An 18599-nucleotide genomic window follows, 5' to 3' on the forward strand; every position below is an offset into this window, starting at 1 on the left:
TGGAATGAACATGATTGAGAGAAACACCAAACAGAAAATAGTTTGCTTTTAGTACCAGTTGTAGCTGCTGCAGAGTGACTGAATCAGTCTGTCTGTGTGGCTTGTTTCTGTTTGGCCAGAGGCGTTGATTCACTGCAACTGCTGAAGTGATCCCTTCTTTCTGGCTCTCTAATCAAGTTTTCCTGGTCGATTATTTGATTTGGAAAGAACTCCTGGCCTGCTAAGTGTATGTTTGTCAACACTCTGGCTCAACACCAAATCCCTTATGCGTAGTGCTGGAGAAATGGAGAAAATATAAAAGGACTCAGGGAGGTTGAGATAGAGTGAGTGTAACTAGAGGGAAAATAAAAAAAAAAATCAGATTTTTTGTTTGGTGGTGACAGCTTGTGGTGCTGGGCAGAACTGACTGAGTAAAAAAACAATTTACGGTTAACTTTAACTAAATTTACTAAGAGTTATGTTTTTGTTTGGAGGTGCATTAGGAGAAAAGTCGTGATCAAAAATGATGATACACTTAGGTTACCAGTGGTAATACTTCAGAATACTTTAAGGAGTGCTTTTGTGTTGCTGTTATTTACATCTGTGAAGTGTTTCAGTGCTTTTCATGCACCCCCCCCCCACCCCCCCAAACACTTTAAACCCATTTTATGTTGTCTGACACACACATGGTGCTGCAAATAAACATGCCCTGATTTATGGAGCCACACACACACATTCAAAGTGCAGTACAGGCATGCAAATAGACACATGTACACATACACATGTGCAAGCACTAGCTGTCTGTCTCCACTTCCACAGTGTGCAGACATGACCATAAAACAAGCAACACAAACCACAAGACTGTTGATCCCTGTGACTCCATGCTTCTTTGAATCAGGAATTATGGCGTCATTTATTACCGTGGATCCATGCAGACCGGAATGTGTAAGTTACTGGCCTGATTTGTACTTTCATGTGGTTCTTGGGATCTTGTTTGGTTTTCAAAGATGAACCCATTACAGGTCATTAAAGGGGCCACATTCTGCCCCTTGCTGCAGCTTCCTTCCAATTACATCTCATGTGCCACATACAGCAGTTTTGACCCTGGGGTTGGAGAGACTCAGTAGATGCTGTCATTACAATCTCAGTCATTACTGTCCCAGCAGCACCCTCTGTACTTCAAGAACCAGCAACAGCAATCAGTTCTAGGTGGGAAGAAAATGCACCAAAAAAAAGCCCAGGTTACTCATCTGTTTGCTCATCCCAAGTCAAACACCAGGAAGCAGCTAAAACACATGGAGGATGTGGTGGAGGAGTTACGACATACCGTGGGGCGGGGAGTTTTTGCTTTAAAACACAGCTGGGGTTTGAGATTTTAAAAGCCAGAGATAGATTATGGTAAGCATTATTTTCTAGTGGCACTGTTAAAAAAAGAAATAAATCAACCTTTTGAACACACTTTTTGTTAAGTTGAAGTTTATACTTTGAAAGTAATGTTGTTTTGCTCATGACCCTGATTGGTGAAAGACAAAAAGTTTGGTGAAACGCAGCAAACTTCTAAATTAGTATAAACTTTGCTTTATTCACGCTAAGTGTTGCTTCTAGGGCTGTCATTTGAACGCGTTAATTAGATTAATTAATTACACCTCAAATTAACACGTTATATAAATTAACGCAGATTAATCTGGATCCCAAAGACGCACTTATTTTCAAATGTCTGGCATTTACAAACCGTTTGTCCTACTTGGAAAAAGTGGTGTTCTCGTCAGATTTTCAAATTTCCGACAGTCCCTGAGTGTATCACACCTGACGTCAGCAACATGCTTTAAACCGGGGGGAAGCGAGAGTGATTTTTGGGAGACTGCCGTCCATATCTCGTTTATTCACACGTCCTTTTTGAAAATCTGCAGAAAATCAACCATTTGCTCCAGCTCAATTCTGTAAATAACTAATAATTCTACACTCTTTACTGCATCAAACAAGCCCTGAATGATCGATATTTGCCTTGTATTTAAATCTAAAGAATTCTTTGAAAATTTGCTTCCATCTTCCTGGTGTCATGTTTTAGCTTGGGGCTGCTCTGCACTAATGAGCAACAGTTTGTGTGTTCAGAGCATGTTAAACTGAGAATACTTCACTTTTCTTTGATCCAAGACTTGAATTAAGTGTTTTGTACATAGTTCCTCACAGTTTTTAGCCTTTAGCCCTGGTCTCCTGACCTCATAGAAGTATAGCAGTTCATATTGCAGTGAAAATTGAGTCCACATCGAGTAAAAATGTGACAGAAGCAAAAAACGTCCTAAAAATCAAATCAGCTTATCTTAGGTGCAGGACTGTGTAGATTTTGTAAAGATAGAACCATAAAACTTTTTTCATGTGCTCTTTATGCATCAGGGTACCTAAGAATGTGTTGTATATATTCCCACCTTATTTTTAAATGTTTTTTAATGTCTTTTAATGTAATTTTAATGTCCTGGAATTCAAATTATTTATTTTGGGCCCTAAAGCAGATATGAGATTAAAATGCGATTAATTAGATTAATTAATTACAAATCCTGTAATTAATTAGATTATTTCTTTTAATCCCCTAACAGCACTAGTTGCTTCTATTATAACTCTTTGTCTCCCCTCTCAAAAGATATTTAAACATCTTTGGAGCTTCTCAGTGAGGTGTCTGAATCAGGCATGGCCTCAGCTGTGAGTTTTTTCCCCCATCTCTCTGTGCAGCGGGCCTGTAGCTGCATCTCTCAGCACAGACATCTTTATAGCCTTTGGCCCTGTCTGCTTTTTCAACCACCTGAGACATGTGGCAAGCCACACAGGGTTTGTCATGGCAGTCAAATTCTTCTTGATCTCTCTAAAACAATGTGCTGGAGGAACAAGGGTTAAAATTACCAAAGTGCATCATGTGCAAAGTTGTACCGAAAAGTCTAATTTTGCCTACTTAAAAGAATAGATGTGCGGGACTCCCTTTGTAGTATTTTCAATCCAACCCCGTCTTGGCGACCGCGTGTCTTTATGAAGCTGAGGAGAAAATCCTGTAAGGTTTATTTAGCTAGGAACAGTAAAGCATCATAAAGATTTCGGCTTTGCCTAATATCTGCCTCTGGGGGCCCGTTCTCTCACATGACCTGCTTTTAACACAGCATAATTCAGTTTTTCCACAGCTCAGCTCAACAGTGGTGCCCCCATACCTTGACTTATTTCACCGCAGGGAGCGGTCTTGGAAGTAGCAAGAGCACGAGAAGGAAATGCTGAAGAGAACACGGACTACCTGTTGGTCCAATGACAACAGTTCCCATGAATACCAATTCCACCACTGCTTCCAGGACACCTCACACTAATATTGGAGAGAAGCTGCGATTAATGATCCTGCTGAAAACTAGTATAATTAATTGGCTTCAAAGACACTAAGACAATATTTTGAAACCAAGAAACACATATTTTGGAGGTGTTGGCTCACAGTTTTTTGTCAGGCACATACAGTGTGTTTCCAGGGCCTCACTGTGACCAATTTAATCCTTTTTATTTCAGCTAGTTTTGGAACAGTTCATGACAAATCTGAAGCTGCACCCACTTTCTCTCCTCTCACCAACCCCACCCTGCATTTGTACCAAACATTGACACAGCGGTGTGTGACGCAAACCTGCAGGCAGGAAAGGGTCAGGAGCCAGCTGTGGCAGGGTTGAGGTTTGGCAGTTCCTGGGGTGAAGCAGCAATGAATGGTCTTGTTCTTCTCAGTTCCCTTCAACGGGCTGCCCTCCATCTAAGCTGGAGGTGTGGACTGTGAGGGCAGTGCGCTGAGAGTGTGTATGTGAGAGGGGGCTGCCATCTTGCCGTCACGCAGTCTGCCAAGTACAACATTACAACAGTAGTGGGATTGTGTGGTTAGAGTGTTTGTTCTGTCCCTCTGAGGAGGAAAGGTCTTGCTCTCCTTTCCATCTTCCTCTTGTCTCCTCCTGACACACAACACTTCTCCTTCATAGAACATCTCACCTGTTTGTATAGAAACCAGGATGCCAGCAGCTCTCCGGCACTTATGGAGGCGGCAGCTGCTAGCCCAGGTGCCACACGCCAACCAGGCTGGCGTGAACCACTGGATTTGGAACGTTGCTGACATTTTCTCCTCTTTAACCACAATGTAACCATTAAAATTACTGAGACCACACACACAGCTTAATGATGCTTTTGTATAACTTTTTTTTGTTTTTGCTCTTCTCATTGTCCTTGTAAGCCAAACCACTGCTGTCGCTTTCCTTCAGCTTGGTATTTTTTTTTTATTTTTACAAATGTTGTCTGTTTGTGAAAGGATTAACTTGGCCCAGTTCTGAAGGTTTGTGAGGGTTTTTGGAGTATACAGTGCCCAGCACAGAATCCTTCAAAGGAGCAGGCATGCGAAGGAAAAATTACGATCGGGTCAAACTATTTTGAAGCCAAAGCTCCAGATGAATCTCCAGTGGCTCTTCCAGAAAAATCATAATAACCTTGACCTGACATTTAGATTCCCTCCAGAGGAGGTTGCCCTCTTCAGGCTGTGGAAATTAAAAGAGTTTTCCGTTGTTCACACCTTTGTCTGGACCAAAGAACTCACATCTGTTTCTGTTCTGGTTTTCTCTCTGTCGTGTCTCAGCTCATCGGCTACAGCGAGAAGCCTGTCAATCTGCAGATGTTCATTGGAACAGCAGACGACCGGTACCTGAGACCGCATGCCTTCTACCAGGTGCATCGGATCACCGGGAAAACCGTAGCCACGGCCAGCCAAGAAATCATACTTTCCAGCACTAAAGTTCTTGAAATTCCTCTCTTGCCTGAAAACAACATGTCAGCCAGGTAGGAGTCATAAACACTTCATGGTTATATAAATCAGTTTTGGGATTATCATCATGCTGAAATAACTGTTTTATGAAGTAGTCACCACGTTTATGATCGAAGGGGGTGGAAACATCTGCCTCAGCAGCTTTAGTGGATTTCTTAATTTAAATTAATGTGGAAGCTAAACATGGGAGGAAAATCTGAGGATTTCCCATTGAGCAGTAAAAGTAACCCTGTAAGGTTATTTATGATTCTGCTGTACCCATACCATTATATTCATGCCGGGTCTGGTTTCATTTACTCTGGGAGTCATAGGAAGGGATTTGGTTGGGGTTTTCCTCTTTACAGATGCTATAAATCATATTCACAGGCATTTTTATTTTGTGATTCAACACTTAAATCTCCCCTCATTGCCAAGCCCCTGCTGGGCATGTGGTTGGTTTTATCACTCCCAGACCTTTACTACTTAAATGTACCGTAGATGATTACAACCCCTGTGGTGCCTTATGAGGCCAAATATGTTTTCTCTACCTTACAGTATCGACTGTGCTGGCATCCTTAAGCTGCGAAACTCCGACATTGAGCTGCGGAAAGGAGAGACGGATATAGGAAGAAAGAACACACGGGTCCGCGTGGTGTTTCGAGTGCACATCCCTCAGCCTAATGGGAAGGTGCTGTCGCTACAGGCTAGCTCTATTCCTGTAGAGTGCTGTGAGTATCAACTTTTCAGAATTCACACACATTCACGCAGATTTAGGAGCTCATTGAAAAAAACTGAACACGAGACCCAGGCACAGACAAGTACAGACAAAAACCTGCCCACAGTTCTTCATAAGCATGCTCCTCGAGGAGGGTTATTCTATAAGATTATTAGCGCTCTACTGTCCCCCAATCCTGAAGAAACACTCTTTTTTGATGCTTTGTTTTGACAGGTTTGTTTTTGACAGCATAATATTGAAATATAATATTATTATCTCATTGTATTCAGGGTTCCTGCGGATCCTTGAAAAGTCTTAAAAGGCATTGAATTCATAATTCTAAAAATAAGGCCTGAATTGGCATTAAAAAGTCTTAAATCCAAATTTCAAAAGTCTTAAAAATTTGAACACATTGGTAAGATTTATGTTAGTTTGAAGTAAAAAAATATTAAGTAACATTTGTCCATTTTTCTAAGTAATTTCCTGATTTACTCTCGTGGCAACATCACATAATCACAATAGCGGAACTAACAAAACAGTTATGTGGTTGCACCAGGAACTTTTAAAAGTAGACGCATGTCTTGGTTCTACCTAAGGTGCCTGGAGAGAGAAAAAAATGAGGAAAAATTGGCAAAAAAAATCCAAAAGTGGCTTAGGAAAACTGATTATGGCAGCAAAATTGAGACATAAATTTGAAATTAAATTTCAAAAACCTCGTAAAAATTCTAAAAATGGTTGTGACAGTGGCCAAAAAAGATGAATGGGGGCAAAATAGGCATAAAGTTGTAAAAATAGAGTTAAAAAAAGGTAAAAAGTGATGTTTTATGTAAAATAAACATAGGGTTAAAGTTTCCTCTAACCCAGGTAATTCATGTGGTTTTTTTTGTTAGTTTTGTTTGTTTCAATTATGGTTTGTTGTTGACTTATTTTTAAATTTGATATCCAACGTCATTAAAAAAGTCTTAAAAAGTCATAAATTTCACTTGTCGGGAGCTGTAGGAACCCTGGTATTTGTCTTTAAACAAAAGTGAACTGTATAGACTTAACAGATCTTAGTAAATAACCATTCTCTTTCCCCCTCAACTGTTTTGCTTGGTCTCTTAGCCCAGCGTTCAGCTCAAGAGCTGCCCCAGGTGGAGAAATCCAGCCTGACCAGCTGTCTGGTCAGTGGGGGAGAAGAGATAGTCATCACTGGCTCCAACTTCTTCCCGGAGTCCAAGGTCATCTTCCTGGAGAAAGGGCCTGGTATGTTTGATGTCCACACAGCAGCTCAGTCCTGAAACATCACCTCAGAAACAGCGTGTACTGATTATGGGGGTTCATAAAAAGTCATGTTTTATGGTTGCTGACAGATTTTATCACAAAAGCCTACAGAGTGAAATATTTCATCTGTCATTTACCATAAGTGGCATTGCAAGGTTCCTTTGTACGTAGATAGAAACTAGGGATGAGTGAGTACAAGTATCGTATTGGGTCGATACCAGTCTTATCTAAAGTTGTTGGTACCAGTGAAGGCTGCAGATACCAGCAGCTGACACTCGAGGCAAAATAATCTTAAGTGGAGTTCGTCCTTGCAAGTAATTGGCACTACCATAGCTTGACACAACATGAATGAACCAGGGAGAGTTTACAGTTTAATTGTTTTATTTTGCACTCGAGTTTATAAAAAAAAATACAAAAACTTCTACAGTCGTAGGTTTCATTTTGCAATTTTGTTCATTTTTTTGAAAACAAATCATAAACTCAGAAAGAGTTGTTAGTGTTTTATTTTGTAATGGCAGGGTAACTGTGCTGTCTTTGTTCAAAGTGATCTGTCACTCTTAACTGAAATTTTATGTATCAGAAGCACTACTAGTATTGGTACTCTATCGGTGAGCACTCGAGAGGGAGTACTTGTACTGGTATCGGTCTGTAAAAAAGTGGTATCGAACATCTTTAACAGAAACTAAATTTGCGTTGACTTGCAAATATGTGAGAAGTCTTCTGCAGGGCATGAATTTTTCACAGGAGTCATGAAACATAATGACACATCCACTTTGGCGTGAATCGAATGTGCTTGAACTGGTGCTGAAACTGCACTGTAGGAAGCAACGGCACATTTAAGGGAAATGTTACAGAAAGGTGTGACAGAGAAAACTGGCGTTTGCAAACACATCTGCCCTGCCTTGTCAGCACTGTGCATGTGTTACTGCCAGAGAGAAATCAGACATCAGTTGCCAGATTAATTTTCTGAATCATACACTTTTAAAAACAGCAGTTGTAAAGATGTCCAGGTTTAGTTTTGTGTACATTTGTGCCCAAATGCTTCAAAAAGCTTTAACTGACAAAACACCATTTTACAAATTAACTTGAGCCATTCATCCTGTTTTCTTCACTCAGCCCTCTGGGTCTTGTACACCTCTCTGCTATCAGATCACGTGTTAATACCTGGGAGCTGAAAATTTTAAAAGGGTAGCATTTGTTGAGCCAGTCTCTGCCTGCCCGAGAAACCTTTGTCATGAAGAGCAACAGAATCAAGTTCACACATGGTAGAGAGTGGAGCTGTGTTGTTTTTGCAAGTGAGAGCCATTCTTTCTCTTAATTCTCTCAGGGCAAAAAAAGCAGCCTGGAGGAATGTGTTTAGCTCTTTGAGGTGCATCAGGTGAAGCATGGCACAGAAAAAAAAAGTAGCATGGCTGAAACAACTCACTGATGGTCAAACTAGTGGAAACCTCAAAGGGTTGCATCTTGAGGAGGGAAGAAAGCTGGGCCCAGCGGTGCAGGATGGCAGCAGACTGTGGAAAGAGACAAAAGAATATAAGAGGGTAATGGAAGATGATGTTGATTAGGTTTTTGTAAACGATCCCTCTCATCATAACTAATCCATCTGCTTAAGCACAGAAAGACACTGATTGGAGTAAGTGCAGGAATGGAAGAAAAGAAAGAAACGGAGGCAGTGACTGACGTTTTTCCACCATCTCTCATAAACCAGTGGGCCTATATGGAAGTGTAGGGACTAGTGCACAGACATTATAAGCTGGTATTGTAAATGCTTTATGTATATACTTGGATGGCATTTGTTGATGCGCGTCTGTTTCTATTTTGGAGCAAGTTAGCTAATTTGTTTAGCTTTGCTGTCCAGAGCTTTGGTTAAATTGCTCCTCTTTGCTTTTGACATTTTGCAATCTTCTTATTGTTGAGCACAGATTTAAAGCATGCATAGTACTATTTAAATATGTCACAGATGTTTGTTTTCCTTGTATTTGAACAAAAGTTTTGTAAACAGTGAAAAAAAATATGAAAAATGAAATGAAATAAAGTCATAAATTCATTTTATTGAAACTTTTTATGTTTTATTAGGAGAATGATGAGGATTCATTCGAAGAAAAAGTGGTGACTGATAAAATGACAGAGTTAAATTTAAGTCTGTATTTGGTACGAGTGTCCAACTTCACGAAGCTAAAGGTTTGCGTAAAGGAATGAACTTTAAAAGCAGAAACACTGACTGAGCTGACTTGTGCCTGCTACAACATTGGTTCTCTTTAGTCCCTGTCTTGTCTCAGTTGTAAAAGTCAAACAGCTGTGGGCTTTTACAAAGAGATTGCAACATAAACAGTAATCACCTTGATTATTTCTGTCCCATCTTCCGGCACAATAGCTGCAAGCTGGCTTTCCCCTCTGACTGGGTGTCTAAAGGATGGGAGTCATTGTCTCAGAGTGGTATGAGGCTCCTGTTGGTGCTTGTTGTCTGACTGAGCATGTGGGGCCCTTGCTTCTGCCTGTTGAATGTCAACAAGCTGGGCCACAATAATGCACTGCTGTCAGCTGCAAAGACATTTGAGGTCATTAACCAGTTGGAGAAAAGTACTCTTTGTCATCTGCAAGCTAAAGTCTTCCGTCACAGCCTGCAGGGTTATAACTGGTTGCCATGTCTGTGGATTATCACTCATAAAGCCAATGTCAGGGAGATTCAAACAGATACATTTCTGACTTTAAGCAACAGAAGGGTGTGGATTTTTGTAGAAAGCTAAGTGTAACCTGGCTTACAGCTGAGCGCTCACTTTGAATATGTAGGTTTGTCCTCTCTGCAGACATGGTACAGATGCCTGACAGCAGTATCTGGGGGAATCCTCCAAGGTTTTAGGGGGAGGTCATGCAGGTGCAGGGTGAGATTGCATCATGTAAACAGCTTGAAGCAGGAGGCTACATGTTTGTTTTGTAAAGATCTTACCATGCTCACCTTACATTATTGAAGTTTCTATTCTTTTACTGCAGTGATGACTGTGATCCCTCCACCCACACTGCAAGTCTGTCAGGGCTTTTACCCTGACTGCTTCCCTCTGAGCATCTGCCCTTAAGATGTCTGGCCAAATAATTAGATCCTTCATTGGAAAACTGGAAAGGATGTTTTCTTGCCAGAAATCTGGCGGTGTGTAATGGCATTTTAGAATGAATACAATTATTCCACTGATCTGTCCATCATTTTAACCAGACAAGATAAACAGCAGGATATTTGGACATTTGATTACTATTTAATAGCTGCTACGATTTCTCCATGGGGCATCTAGGCCTCTAACAATGACCTCATTTTCACATCACTTGGTTCTGCAGAACAAATTGAAATCTTGTGCTTTTCCGAAGCCCTCTGTGGTTCTAAGACCATGTCTGTTTAAGAAAGCACTGTACACTGACATCATTATTATCAAAATAGGAGAAAAGGACGGAAGAAGAAGATCGTCAGATGTGGACAGTTTCTTAAAGAATATTACCAACAAAACTACCTCAAGGGATTTTTTTATTTATTTAAAGAAATTAATTTAAATTTATACTCAGTATTTTTTATTGATTCCCAAGCTTGTTTTTTAAAACTGTAATGATGACAGTTCAAAAAATGGCTAGACTGAGGATTTCATGTAAATTCATCATAAATGTTTTTCTCTTTATTGCTGAATTTCACTTTGTTTTCTTTTTCTAAAAAAAACAAAACAAAAAAACACAGTTTAGCTTGAGCAAGCCCTTCTTTTTTATTTGATCAGTATCTAATTTCAGTTTCTTATGATTTGAACATTTTTTTTCTTTTAATTCCCTCCAGATGGACGACCACAATGGGAAGTTGAAGCAAAAATAATCCGCGAGAAATCTCAAGGAGTAAGTACCCAGTTATTTAACACACATTTATCACATCTCAGTTTTCAGTATTTACACGTTTATAATCTTATCTTCTTGATATTGTTTTGACAGCTTTTTGCATTTTATGGTATGCAAATGTTGTGATGGTTCAACTAGAATAGGTGTATGTAAATAATTTCTAATGGTTTTTACTTGCAGTCATGCATCGTGGTGGAGGTCCCACCCTACCACAGCAAGACTGTGGGCTCAGCTGTGCAGGTGCAGTTTTATGTCTGCAATGGCAAGCGGAAAAGGAGCCAGTCACAACGCTTCACTTACCTTTCAGGTGAGGGGGGAGTTTTCCTTAGTCTTTCTTTGGGGCAAGGGTATTTTAGTGCATTAACTCATCTTTTTTTTCCCTTCTAGGTTAGAAAGCTAAATTGTTCCTTAAGTTTCTGAGATCCAATTATTTAATGCTAAAACTCATTTTACAGTTATTTTATTCACACTAAGTCTCTCAATCTTACTTATCTTACAAAGTCATGAAAAGAAGTTTGACTAAAACAGTTGTAACATAGTTTTCATGTAGCACACTTCTCAACAGGGGCTTTGCTAACCCCTTTTTCTCTCCCCGGTAAAGACATCTGTGGCTCAGGAGGGGGGTCTTCCTCTAGCTTTAACATTAACACCTGCCAACTGTTTGTTTTCTAAAACCGACGCATGTGCGCTGTATTTGTTTTGGGGTTTAAGATGCAAATCTATTGCTGTCCAGGAAACTTTTATAATCATAAAGTAAACCTTGAATTGTGATTTAATTTAATTACCTCTGCTCCAAAGATACTTTCTGTTCATAATATTTTGATCTGAAACTTTCCTTGATTTCTCTCATTAAAGCTGAATTCCTTCCTTGTTATTTGATATTGTTATGGGTTTATTTGTCCTCTCGCAGTCAGTCAAACTGAAAACAATGTTGGCGGAATATAATGACAATTTGTGCAACATCTCTAAACCCGGAGTTTTACCACAACAGTGTGTGTGTGTTTGTGTGTGTCTGTGCCTCGTCCCTCCACCCACCCAGCCTCTCTGTTTGCAAGCACGCCCACTCGGCACAGACAGTTCCTGTTTTCACCGTTAACAGATCGCAGCAGCCAATCAAAGCAAAGTAGATTAACCCTGCTTTCAGGCGAGCCGGGTTTTTTGACACCACCAGTGTCACCACGAACAACGCCTGCTTTATTGTGGCAAAAATAAAGCTGTTTTATTGTGGGCTGGGTTGCAGAAGACTTGGCCCAGTTCAGGGGGAGAAATGTCTGGAAAAAAGGTTTTACAGATTTCAAAAGTTCATTTGGAAGCTGCATTAGGGTTGACTATTGTATGAAAACAACCCTAATCTGTCCCACACCATGTATAAATATACTGTACTTTACCCTTCCCTTTACCTTAATATCCTTAGTACTCCATTTTTAGCCAGAGCAAAGCCCGTTTGGCCTTCTTGTGCCCCTAGCCCCTCAATCCCAGAGGCAGAGAGGGGTGAGTAGAGGGCACGATCAGTGAACTCATTTGTTCTGTTGTCTGCCGTCTGATCTGGGCTGCGGGGCATTCAGCTCCTCTTCCCACACAGCACTTCACATGATGGCACCCGGACTGACAACATATGTTCTCCCTCTGATTCAGAGCTGGATAAAAATAAAACTCACTGTCACAAGGCACCAGATTGAGAAATAGGTTACTGATTGGCATAGCAATGCTGTGAGCTGTCACAGTAAAAGAGAATGGCCCCATTTGTCATCAAAATGTCTATCAGTTTGTGGCATTTTTTTATCGAGAAGAAGACCTACTTTAAAATCCATGCATTACAGAGGCCAACTTCACTGCTTAGAGGTTCTTGGTACCCAGTTTTTCTGGTTTCACTCAAAATATTTCAACTTCAGAGTCTCAGATTGAAGGGGTAAATTTGAAGGTGATGAAAAGACAAAAAAGCACTACTACTCTTGATGTCACTGTACTATTCTACCTGAAGCAGAAATAGTAGCGGCGCTGGCTGTAGCAATGCGGTGACTTGACAAATTGAGATATAACATGTCTTGTGTCACTTGTAAGCAGTATTTGATTGATAGACCTAACTGACAGTGTGGTTTTTCTCCTTCATCCTGTCTGTCTTTCCTCTTTCGTCATGTGTCTTCCTCCCCCTCTCTTTGTTCCTCTCTCTCTTCAGTCATGGTGAAACAGGAGACTAGAGATGAGCTGGACCTTGCTGCAGTTCCCCCCATGTCCATGCCCCTGGCACATGCTGCCAGTTTGGTGCGTACCCAGCTGCCTTCTCCTGAGCAGGGCCACCCATCGGACAACCTTCTGTCCAGCTCCCCTCGCGGCCTGGCCACGGGCTCCGGACCTGGGCTGCTACCCGTGCAGGCCCCCTGCCCTTCCATGGGCTCCCCGTCTTTCCAGCACCTGCCTCACCTGCAGGGGCGCAGTTTGCACCACCCCCCTGCAGACTGCCACATGACGTTCCACCCTAGCTCTGCTCCGGGCTCTCTTCCTGCTCCTCCCCGGCCCTCTTACCAGCCGATGCAGCACAGCCACAGTCATGGTCACAGCCTGCCCTTCAATGGCCAGTCAGGTCTGTCTCCTCAGGGCTACGAGCGGATGCCCTTTCAGCATAGCCCCAGTGCAGCACCACACCAGATGGGGATGGGGATGGTGTACTCCTCATCCCCCTGTTCTTCACCATCAGCACCCTCCTCTTCTACCGCCAACCCCATCTCTGGGTCTCCTCAGAGCCAGCAGCCCCTTCTCAACCCTTCAGCTCCTCACCTCCACGCACTCGGAGGCTACCACCCAAACCCCACTCAGGTGCCCTCTGCAGGCAGCCACTCACTTGTGGGGCAGCAGATGCAGAGGGCTTTGGGCTATCACCCCGTGGGTCAAAGGTCAGCATCCTGTCCTACAACATCAACCGCGCCCCCACCTCCTCGGATGATTCCAACTCCACACTCTGGGCCGTCCTCCCCACAGCTCCACTCACTGCCCTACCAGTCTCCCACCTCATCCTCCCCCACCTCCTGTGGCAGTCCTTTGGGTCCCCCACAGCCGCATTCAAGTCAGCCCTCACCTCAGGCTACAAGCCCCGTCATGGCCAGTCTGTCCCCTGCTGCAGCAGGTCCTCTGGTTCACCCCATGAGCCCCCAGGGGCCCTTTCCACCGGACGAGGAGAGGCTAAACATCAAAGAAGAGCCGGAGGACAGGGAGCCCACTTTCAGATCTATTGGCCTGCAGGACATCACGCTGGACGATGGTGAGATATTTATTCACCTTATTAATCTTTGTAACCTCATTAGTTTACAAAATGTCATCAGAAAGAAACAGAAAGTTAAAGTGAGAGGAAGGCATTCAGAACAGGCAGGGATAACAGGATGTGCTTTGAAAATGAATTGAGAGAGTTGTTGTTACACATACTCCTTTTCAGTGTGTTTAACTTTACATATCTTTTATTTTTGCTCTGATACACTTCTGTTTTCTGTCGGTCCAGTGTATTTTTCTCTCGTTATCACATTTTCCCCCAGTAGCCATCTTTTCACAGATATTTGTATAACACAACCATCTGTGATCATTTCAGTCAAAAAGAAGGGGCGGCTGAGGGATCAGAATCACCCTTCACTCTACCACACATAATAACTGTGGTATAACACAGTCCACAGCTACAGTTGTGTTTTTAAGGGGCTGCCTGAAACCCTGATGCCTGGTAATGGTGACAGCGTTTCATCCGTCATAAGAGCAAGTTGACGTGTGCACAGGTTGATTAACTGAGGGGTCCTGCGACTAGTGTTTTGTTACATAGACAGAGCAGAACTGATAACAGTAGTATCACATTAAAGAGCTTAATTGTAAACACAAAGCTTCTGTACATCTGGCAGCAGTTTGGGGATAAATTAGGCCGTGTTCTTTTTTCTGCCGCTTAAAGCAAGGGACAGGATTGCATCATTTTGTGCTACTTGCAAGAACCGTAGGTGGAAAACAAAAACTACAGTTGGGTGCTGCTGCAGTAATTACATCCTGTGTGTGTTTTTGCATTTGTGAGCGGCTGTGTAGGTGTGTTAACAGCCCTAATTAGCATGCTCGGGAGAACTTGGTGACTTAACAATTGACTAGTGAAGTCAGAGCATGCATTTAGCAGCTTTTTGTCTCTGTCATTCATAAACTCTACCTCCTTTTCTTAGATGTGTTTGTTCAAACTATTCTAAATAATCAGCCTCCTTATCTTGATTACACAGCGCCGCTCTGCTGTGTTAATTCCAGGCCCATAATTCAAATGAGGCTCCTAAAGGTTTAGGGTTAATAAATAGCCTGGTGAGGCAGTGTCAGAGAGGTGTGATATTGTGTGCAAGCAAGGGTCAGCCTAATTAACACAGGGCCAATGTCAATAAGTCATGTGTGAAAGACAAACAACCTCTGTGGTTCATCACTTTATAATACTTGTGCATACACACACACACACACACACACACACACACACACACACACACACACACACACACACACACACACACTAACATGCATTTAACATGCATTTAACCCATCTAATCTTTGTAAAGAAATGTCAGGCTCACATACAGTCACATTTATGCACTTATAAAATCTGTACTCTCAGAAACATTTCACCTCAGACCCAGATTTAGTCTGTGCTGCACATGTAAACACACACAGCTTCTTCAGAGGTAGCTGGCCAAAGTCGCTCCAATGAAAAAAGTGTGAGGAAAGTTTGTGAGTGACACGATTCAGTCGAGAATGTAAGCTCTCCCTTTGAGCCAGTGGCTAAAAATAGCTTTCTGTGCCAGCCCAGCTCTGTAGGCCATGTTTTGGAGTAGCAATGTGAGGCTTAGAACTCCAGCTCTGAGTTTTAGGAGGTCACGGCTCACTCTCTTAAGTAGACCATTTTCAGCTAAGTTTGAGTGAATTCTGGAGATGGATTTGCCAAATGTGTAGGAATAATTTAGCAAGACATGTACGTACGCTTTAAAAAAAAAAAAAAAAAAAAAAAAAGCAAAACAAATCATATACATAGATGTGTGAGTATTTTTTGTTTTGCAAATTTGGATGATGAAACAAATTTAAGTAACTGAACTTAATTAATAAGACCAGTGCGGCTGTTTGTATGAACAATGTAGAGTGAACAGAGGAAATCTTAGTCTGGTTGAATTGTACCAAAGTCATTTTTCTGAGCTGACTTCAGACAAATTAAGGATGAAGTTAATCAAGTTTTACCTGCAGCTCATGATTTTTTTTCTCCCCAACCTTTGCTATACATTGCTAATCCCTCACCTTTGGTTTTTTAAATATATTCTCAATCAGAGCATTAATGTTGCTTTTAAATGTGTCCTTATAGGTTTTCTTTCATTACCATAACCCTAAATGTCCTAATTATTTCAAATATCATTAAATCATGTTACCTTAAATTACCTCCTGCAGCAGTGCTAAGGATTTATAAGCAGTGACACGAGCGGGAATATGACTGTGAGTGTGTAGAAAACTGCTCTGGTTAGCAAGCAGATGGCCCATGTGACGCACACCAGAGCATGCTTGAGATGTGTGTGTTTGTGTTAGATGAGGCATTGTGTTTGTGTGTATCTGTTTGATGTTGTTGAGGTGTGAGTGTACTGTCTGTGTGTGTGTGTGTGTGTGTGTGTGTGTGTGTGTGTGTGTGTGTGTGTGTGTGTGTGTGTGTGTGTGTGTGTGTGTGTGTGTGTGTGTGTGTGTGTGTGTGTGTGTGTGAGTGTGTGTGTGTGTGTGTGTGTGCACGCACCCGAGGAAGGCAGGAGACGCAGGAGGTGGGAAGACAGACTGACAGACAGATGGACAGACAAGGTCAGGATCCAAGCCCACTGCAGGGTCACTGAGCCGAGACATTCAATCTGAAAAGTGCTTGGCATCTCAGATTAAAGTCAATAAAAACAAAGAGATGCTCTGCTTTATGGACTGTGGATTTTTAACACACTGTGAAACCTTAATGAAGCAGTGTGGTTACAGTGTGATTGAACTAAATCCAAACATTAATCAAACAGTTACAACAAAACGTAAACAGGTTTATTCAAACAAACAGAAGTTGTTACCCAAGTGATTCAAATTTTTGAGGTTCAGTTTTGAATGAAAGGTAAAAAATAAAGCAGTAAAGTGTGGTTAACTGCTAAATTACCCTGTAACATATAGATTTGTGTATATCCGTTGCTGTTTGAAAAGACCAGCTCAAGTTGGGATGCCACCACCATGAAACGCTCGAAACCACGATGCGTTGCTACCTCAACAAAAACACAAATGCAGACTCTTCTAACTCTCCTTCTATTTCAGGACTTAAGGATAAGCAGGTATAGATGACTGATGGACTGAGAGTATAAATACTGTATTTCTGCTCCTTAATCCCCAGTGTGACTGTCAGCCACACACAGATTTACATAACGTCTGTCTGATTCTTCAGAAAACATCGTAGTTGCCTGAAGAGCTCGCCTGATGTGCTGCAGAAGCTGTGCATTTAACTAATTAATCAGCACGGTATGATCTCTCTGTTGACAGAGCGTGCATGAGAGGAGATAACACTTTGTGTTCGTCAGTGTGTTGGTTAACAGTAACTGTGGGCTCCATAGTGTGCGTAGTTTGTGGTCACAACAAACCCTGGTCTTTTGTTGGCCCTGCACACATGCACAGCTGCCTTAAATTGTGTGCACGGCTTTGAGGGTTATTAATAGGATGAACGCTGCTCCCAACACTTCATGGAGTGGCGCAGGCTCAGTATGCAGACAGATACATGTTCTTCTGCAGATGTAATGAAAAATCAGAGACAGAAACCTCTTTAAAATGTTTTATTGTTTTGTTTTTTCCAATTTAATGAAGTCTCGGACTGTGTAGAAAAACTTCAAAAAGCTGGTGGGGAAAAGTTGTGCTGCCATTTACACTGTATAATATTTGGACATTGTGTCTGTGATGTTACCCATTTGTTTTTGATGAGAAGTTTTACAGCCTTTCGTTGATGGAGGCCATGGTGGAAATGCTGAACTGAACCAATCTTTGATCAAATTAGGATCAGGTGAAGAGGCGGACCTTTACTGTGGATCTGCCTGTCAGTCAAATTAGCCATGCCCTTAAACGGCAAAACTCATAAGGTTAATAACTCAATGAATAATAAGTTATCAAAAAAACTGAGGCTTCATATTTTTAGACCAAAGGCTTTCTTGCCAGATTTGTGGAGTGTAGTAGTTTGTCACATGTTGTTGACAGTTTAACTTCATTGTCAAACTTACAATTTCACTGCTAACATCATTGTTAATCAGAGCCCTGCACACATGCACAAGATATTTTAAAGATAAAAGATCTTATTTTGAAGATTGTATACTGAAACAGCAACAAAACAAAAGAAATGAGAATAGGTGCAATAATGAACACACAGCTCACCGTGGTTATGTGTAGGCGTTGGGAGGTGGTTAGGTGTTATTTCTTGGTAAGAAGCAGTTGTTCCATAATATATTCACATTATATATTCACAAACTGCTTAGCTGCTTCTTACTAACTACAAAAGGACCGCACCCCATACTCTGTGATCTACAACTTGTGTGAGCCACTTGTACAAGTACTATTGTAGAAACAGTCTAGGCGTAACATTACTTAGTGAGCCTGAGAGGTGCTGGTTGGCTGATGCTTTCTGCGTTTGAGAGATCCAGGCCAGCTGTTTCAATCTGTTTCCAGTTTTGAGGCCAAACTCAAGTTGGCCATCCACTGGCTGCAGTCTTTTATTTAACGACAGATATGAGAGCCGTAATGCTTTTATCGTATGACTCTCAACAAGGAAATGAATATGTAGGACTAATGTTTTAACAGTAGCCCTTTGTAACTTCAAATCTTTGTCAGCACTGCCAATCCCGCTGAGAATCAACCACAACTTTCAAGTCCGTTCATCTTGAAACGGCCTTTAGCTCATGGACAGCTGTCCTCCACACACAGCCAAAAAAAGTCATGGCAGAAGAAGTAAAATGAGTA

The 18599-nt window shown here is 41.6% G+C and overlaps 1 protein-coding gene across 1 annotated transcript in view; it reads left to right on the forward strand.

Moving 5' to 3' along the window:
• Positions 1-18599, forward strand: part of nfatc3a (nuclear factor of activated T cells 3a) — a 62241-nt gene that overhangs the window by 32443 nt on the left and 11199 nt on the right. Inside the window, exons 4-9 of the mRNA XM_074666633.1 lie at positions 4610-4809; positions 5330-5502; positions 6594-6734; positions 10561-10616; positions 10797-10923; positions 12793-13872. Coding sequence (XP_074522734.1) covers positions 4610-4809; positions 5330-5502; positions 6594-6734; positions 10561-10616; positions 10797-10923; positions 12793-13872 — 1777 coding nt within the window. The remainder of the gene's footprint in view (positions 1-4609; positions 4810-5329; positions 5503-6593; positions 6735-10560; positions 10617-10796; positions 10924-12792; positions 13873-18599) is intronic.

The sequence above is a fragment of the Halichoeres trimaculatus genome, unplaced genomic scaffold (genome assembly GCF_033239565.1).
Source record: "Halichoeres trimaculatus isolate MK-OKI-2021-1 unplaced genomic scaffold, fHalTri1.1 fHalTri1_scaffold_3, whole genome shotgun sequence".
In the NCBI taxonomy this organism is placed as follows: Eukaryota; Metazoa; Chordata; class Actinopteri; order Labriformes; family Labridae; genus Halichoeres; species Halichoeres trimaculatus.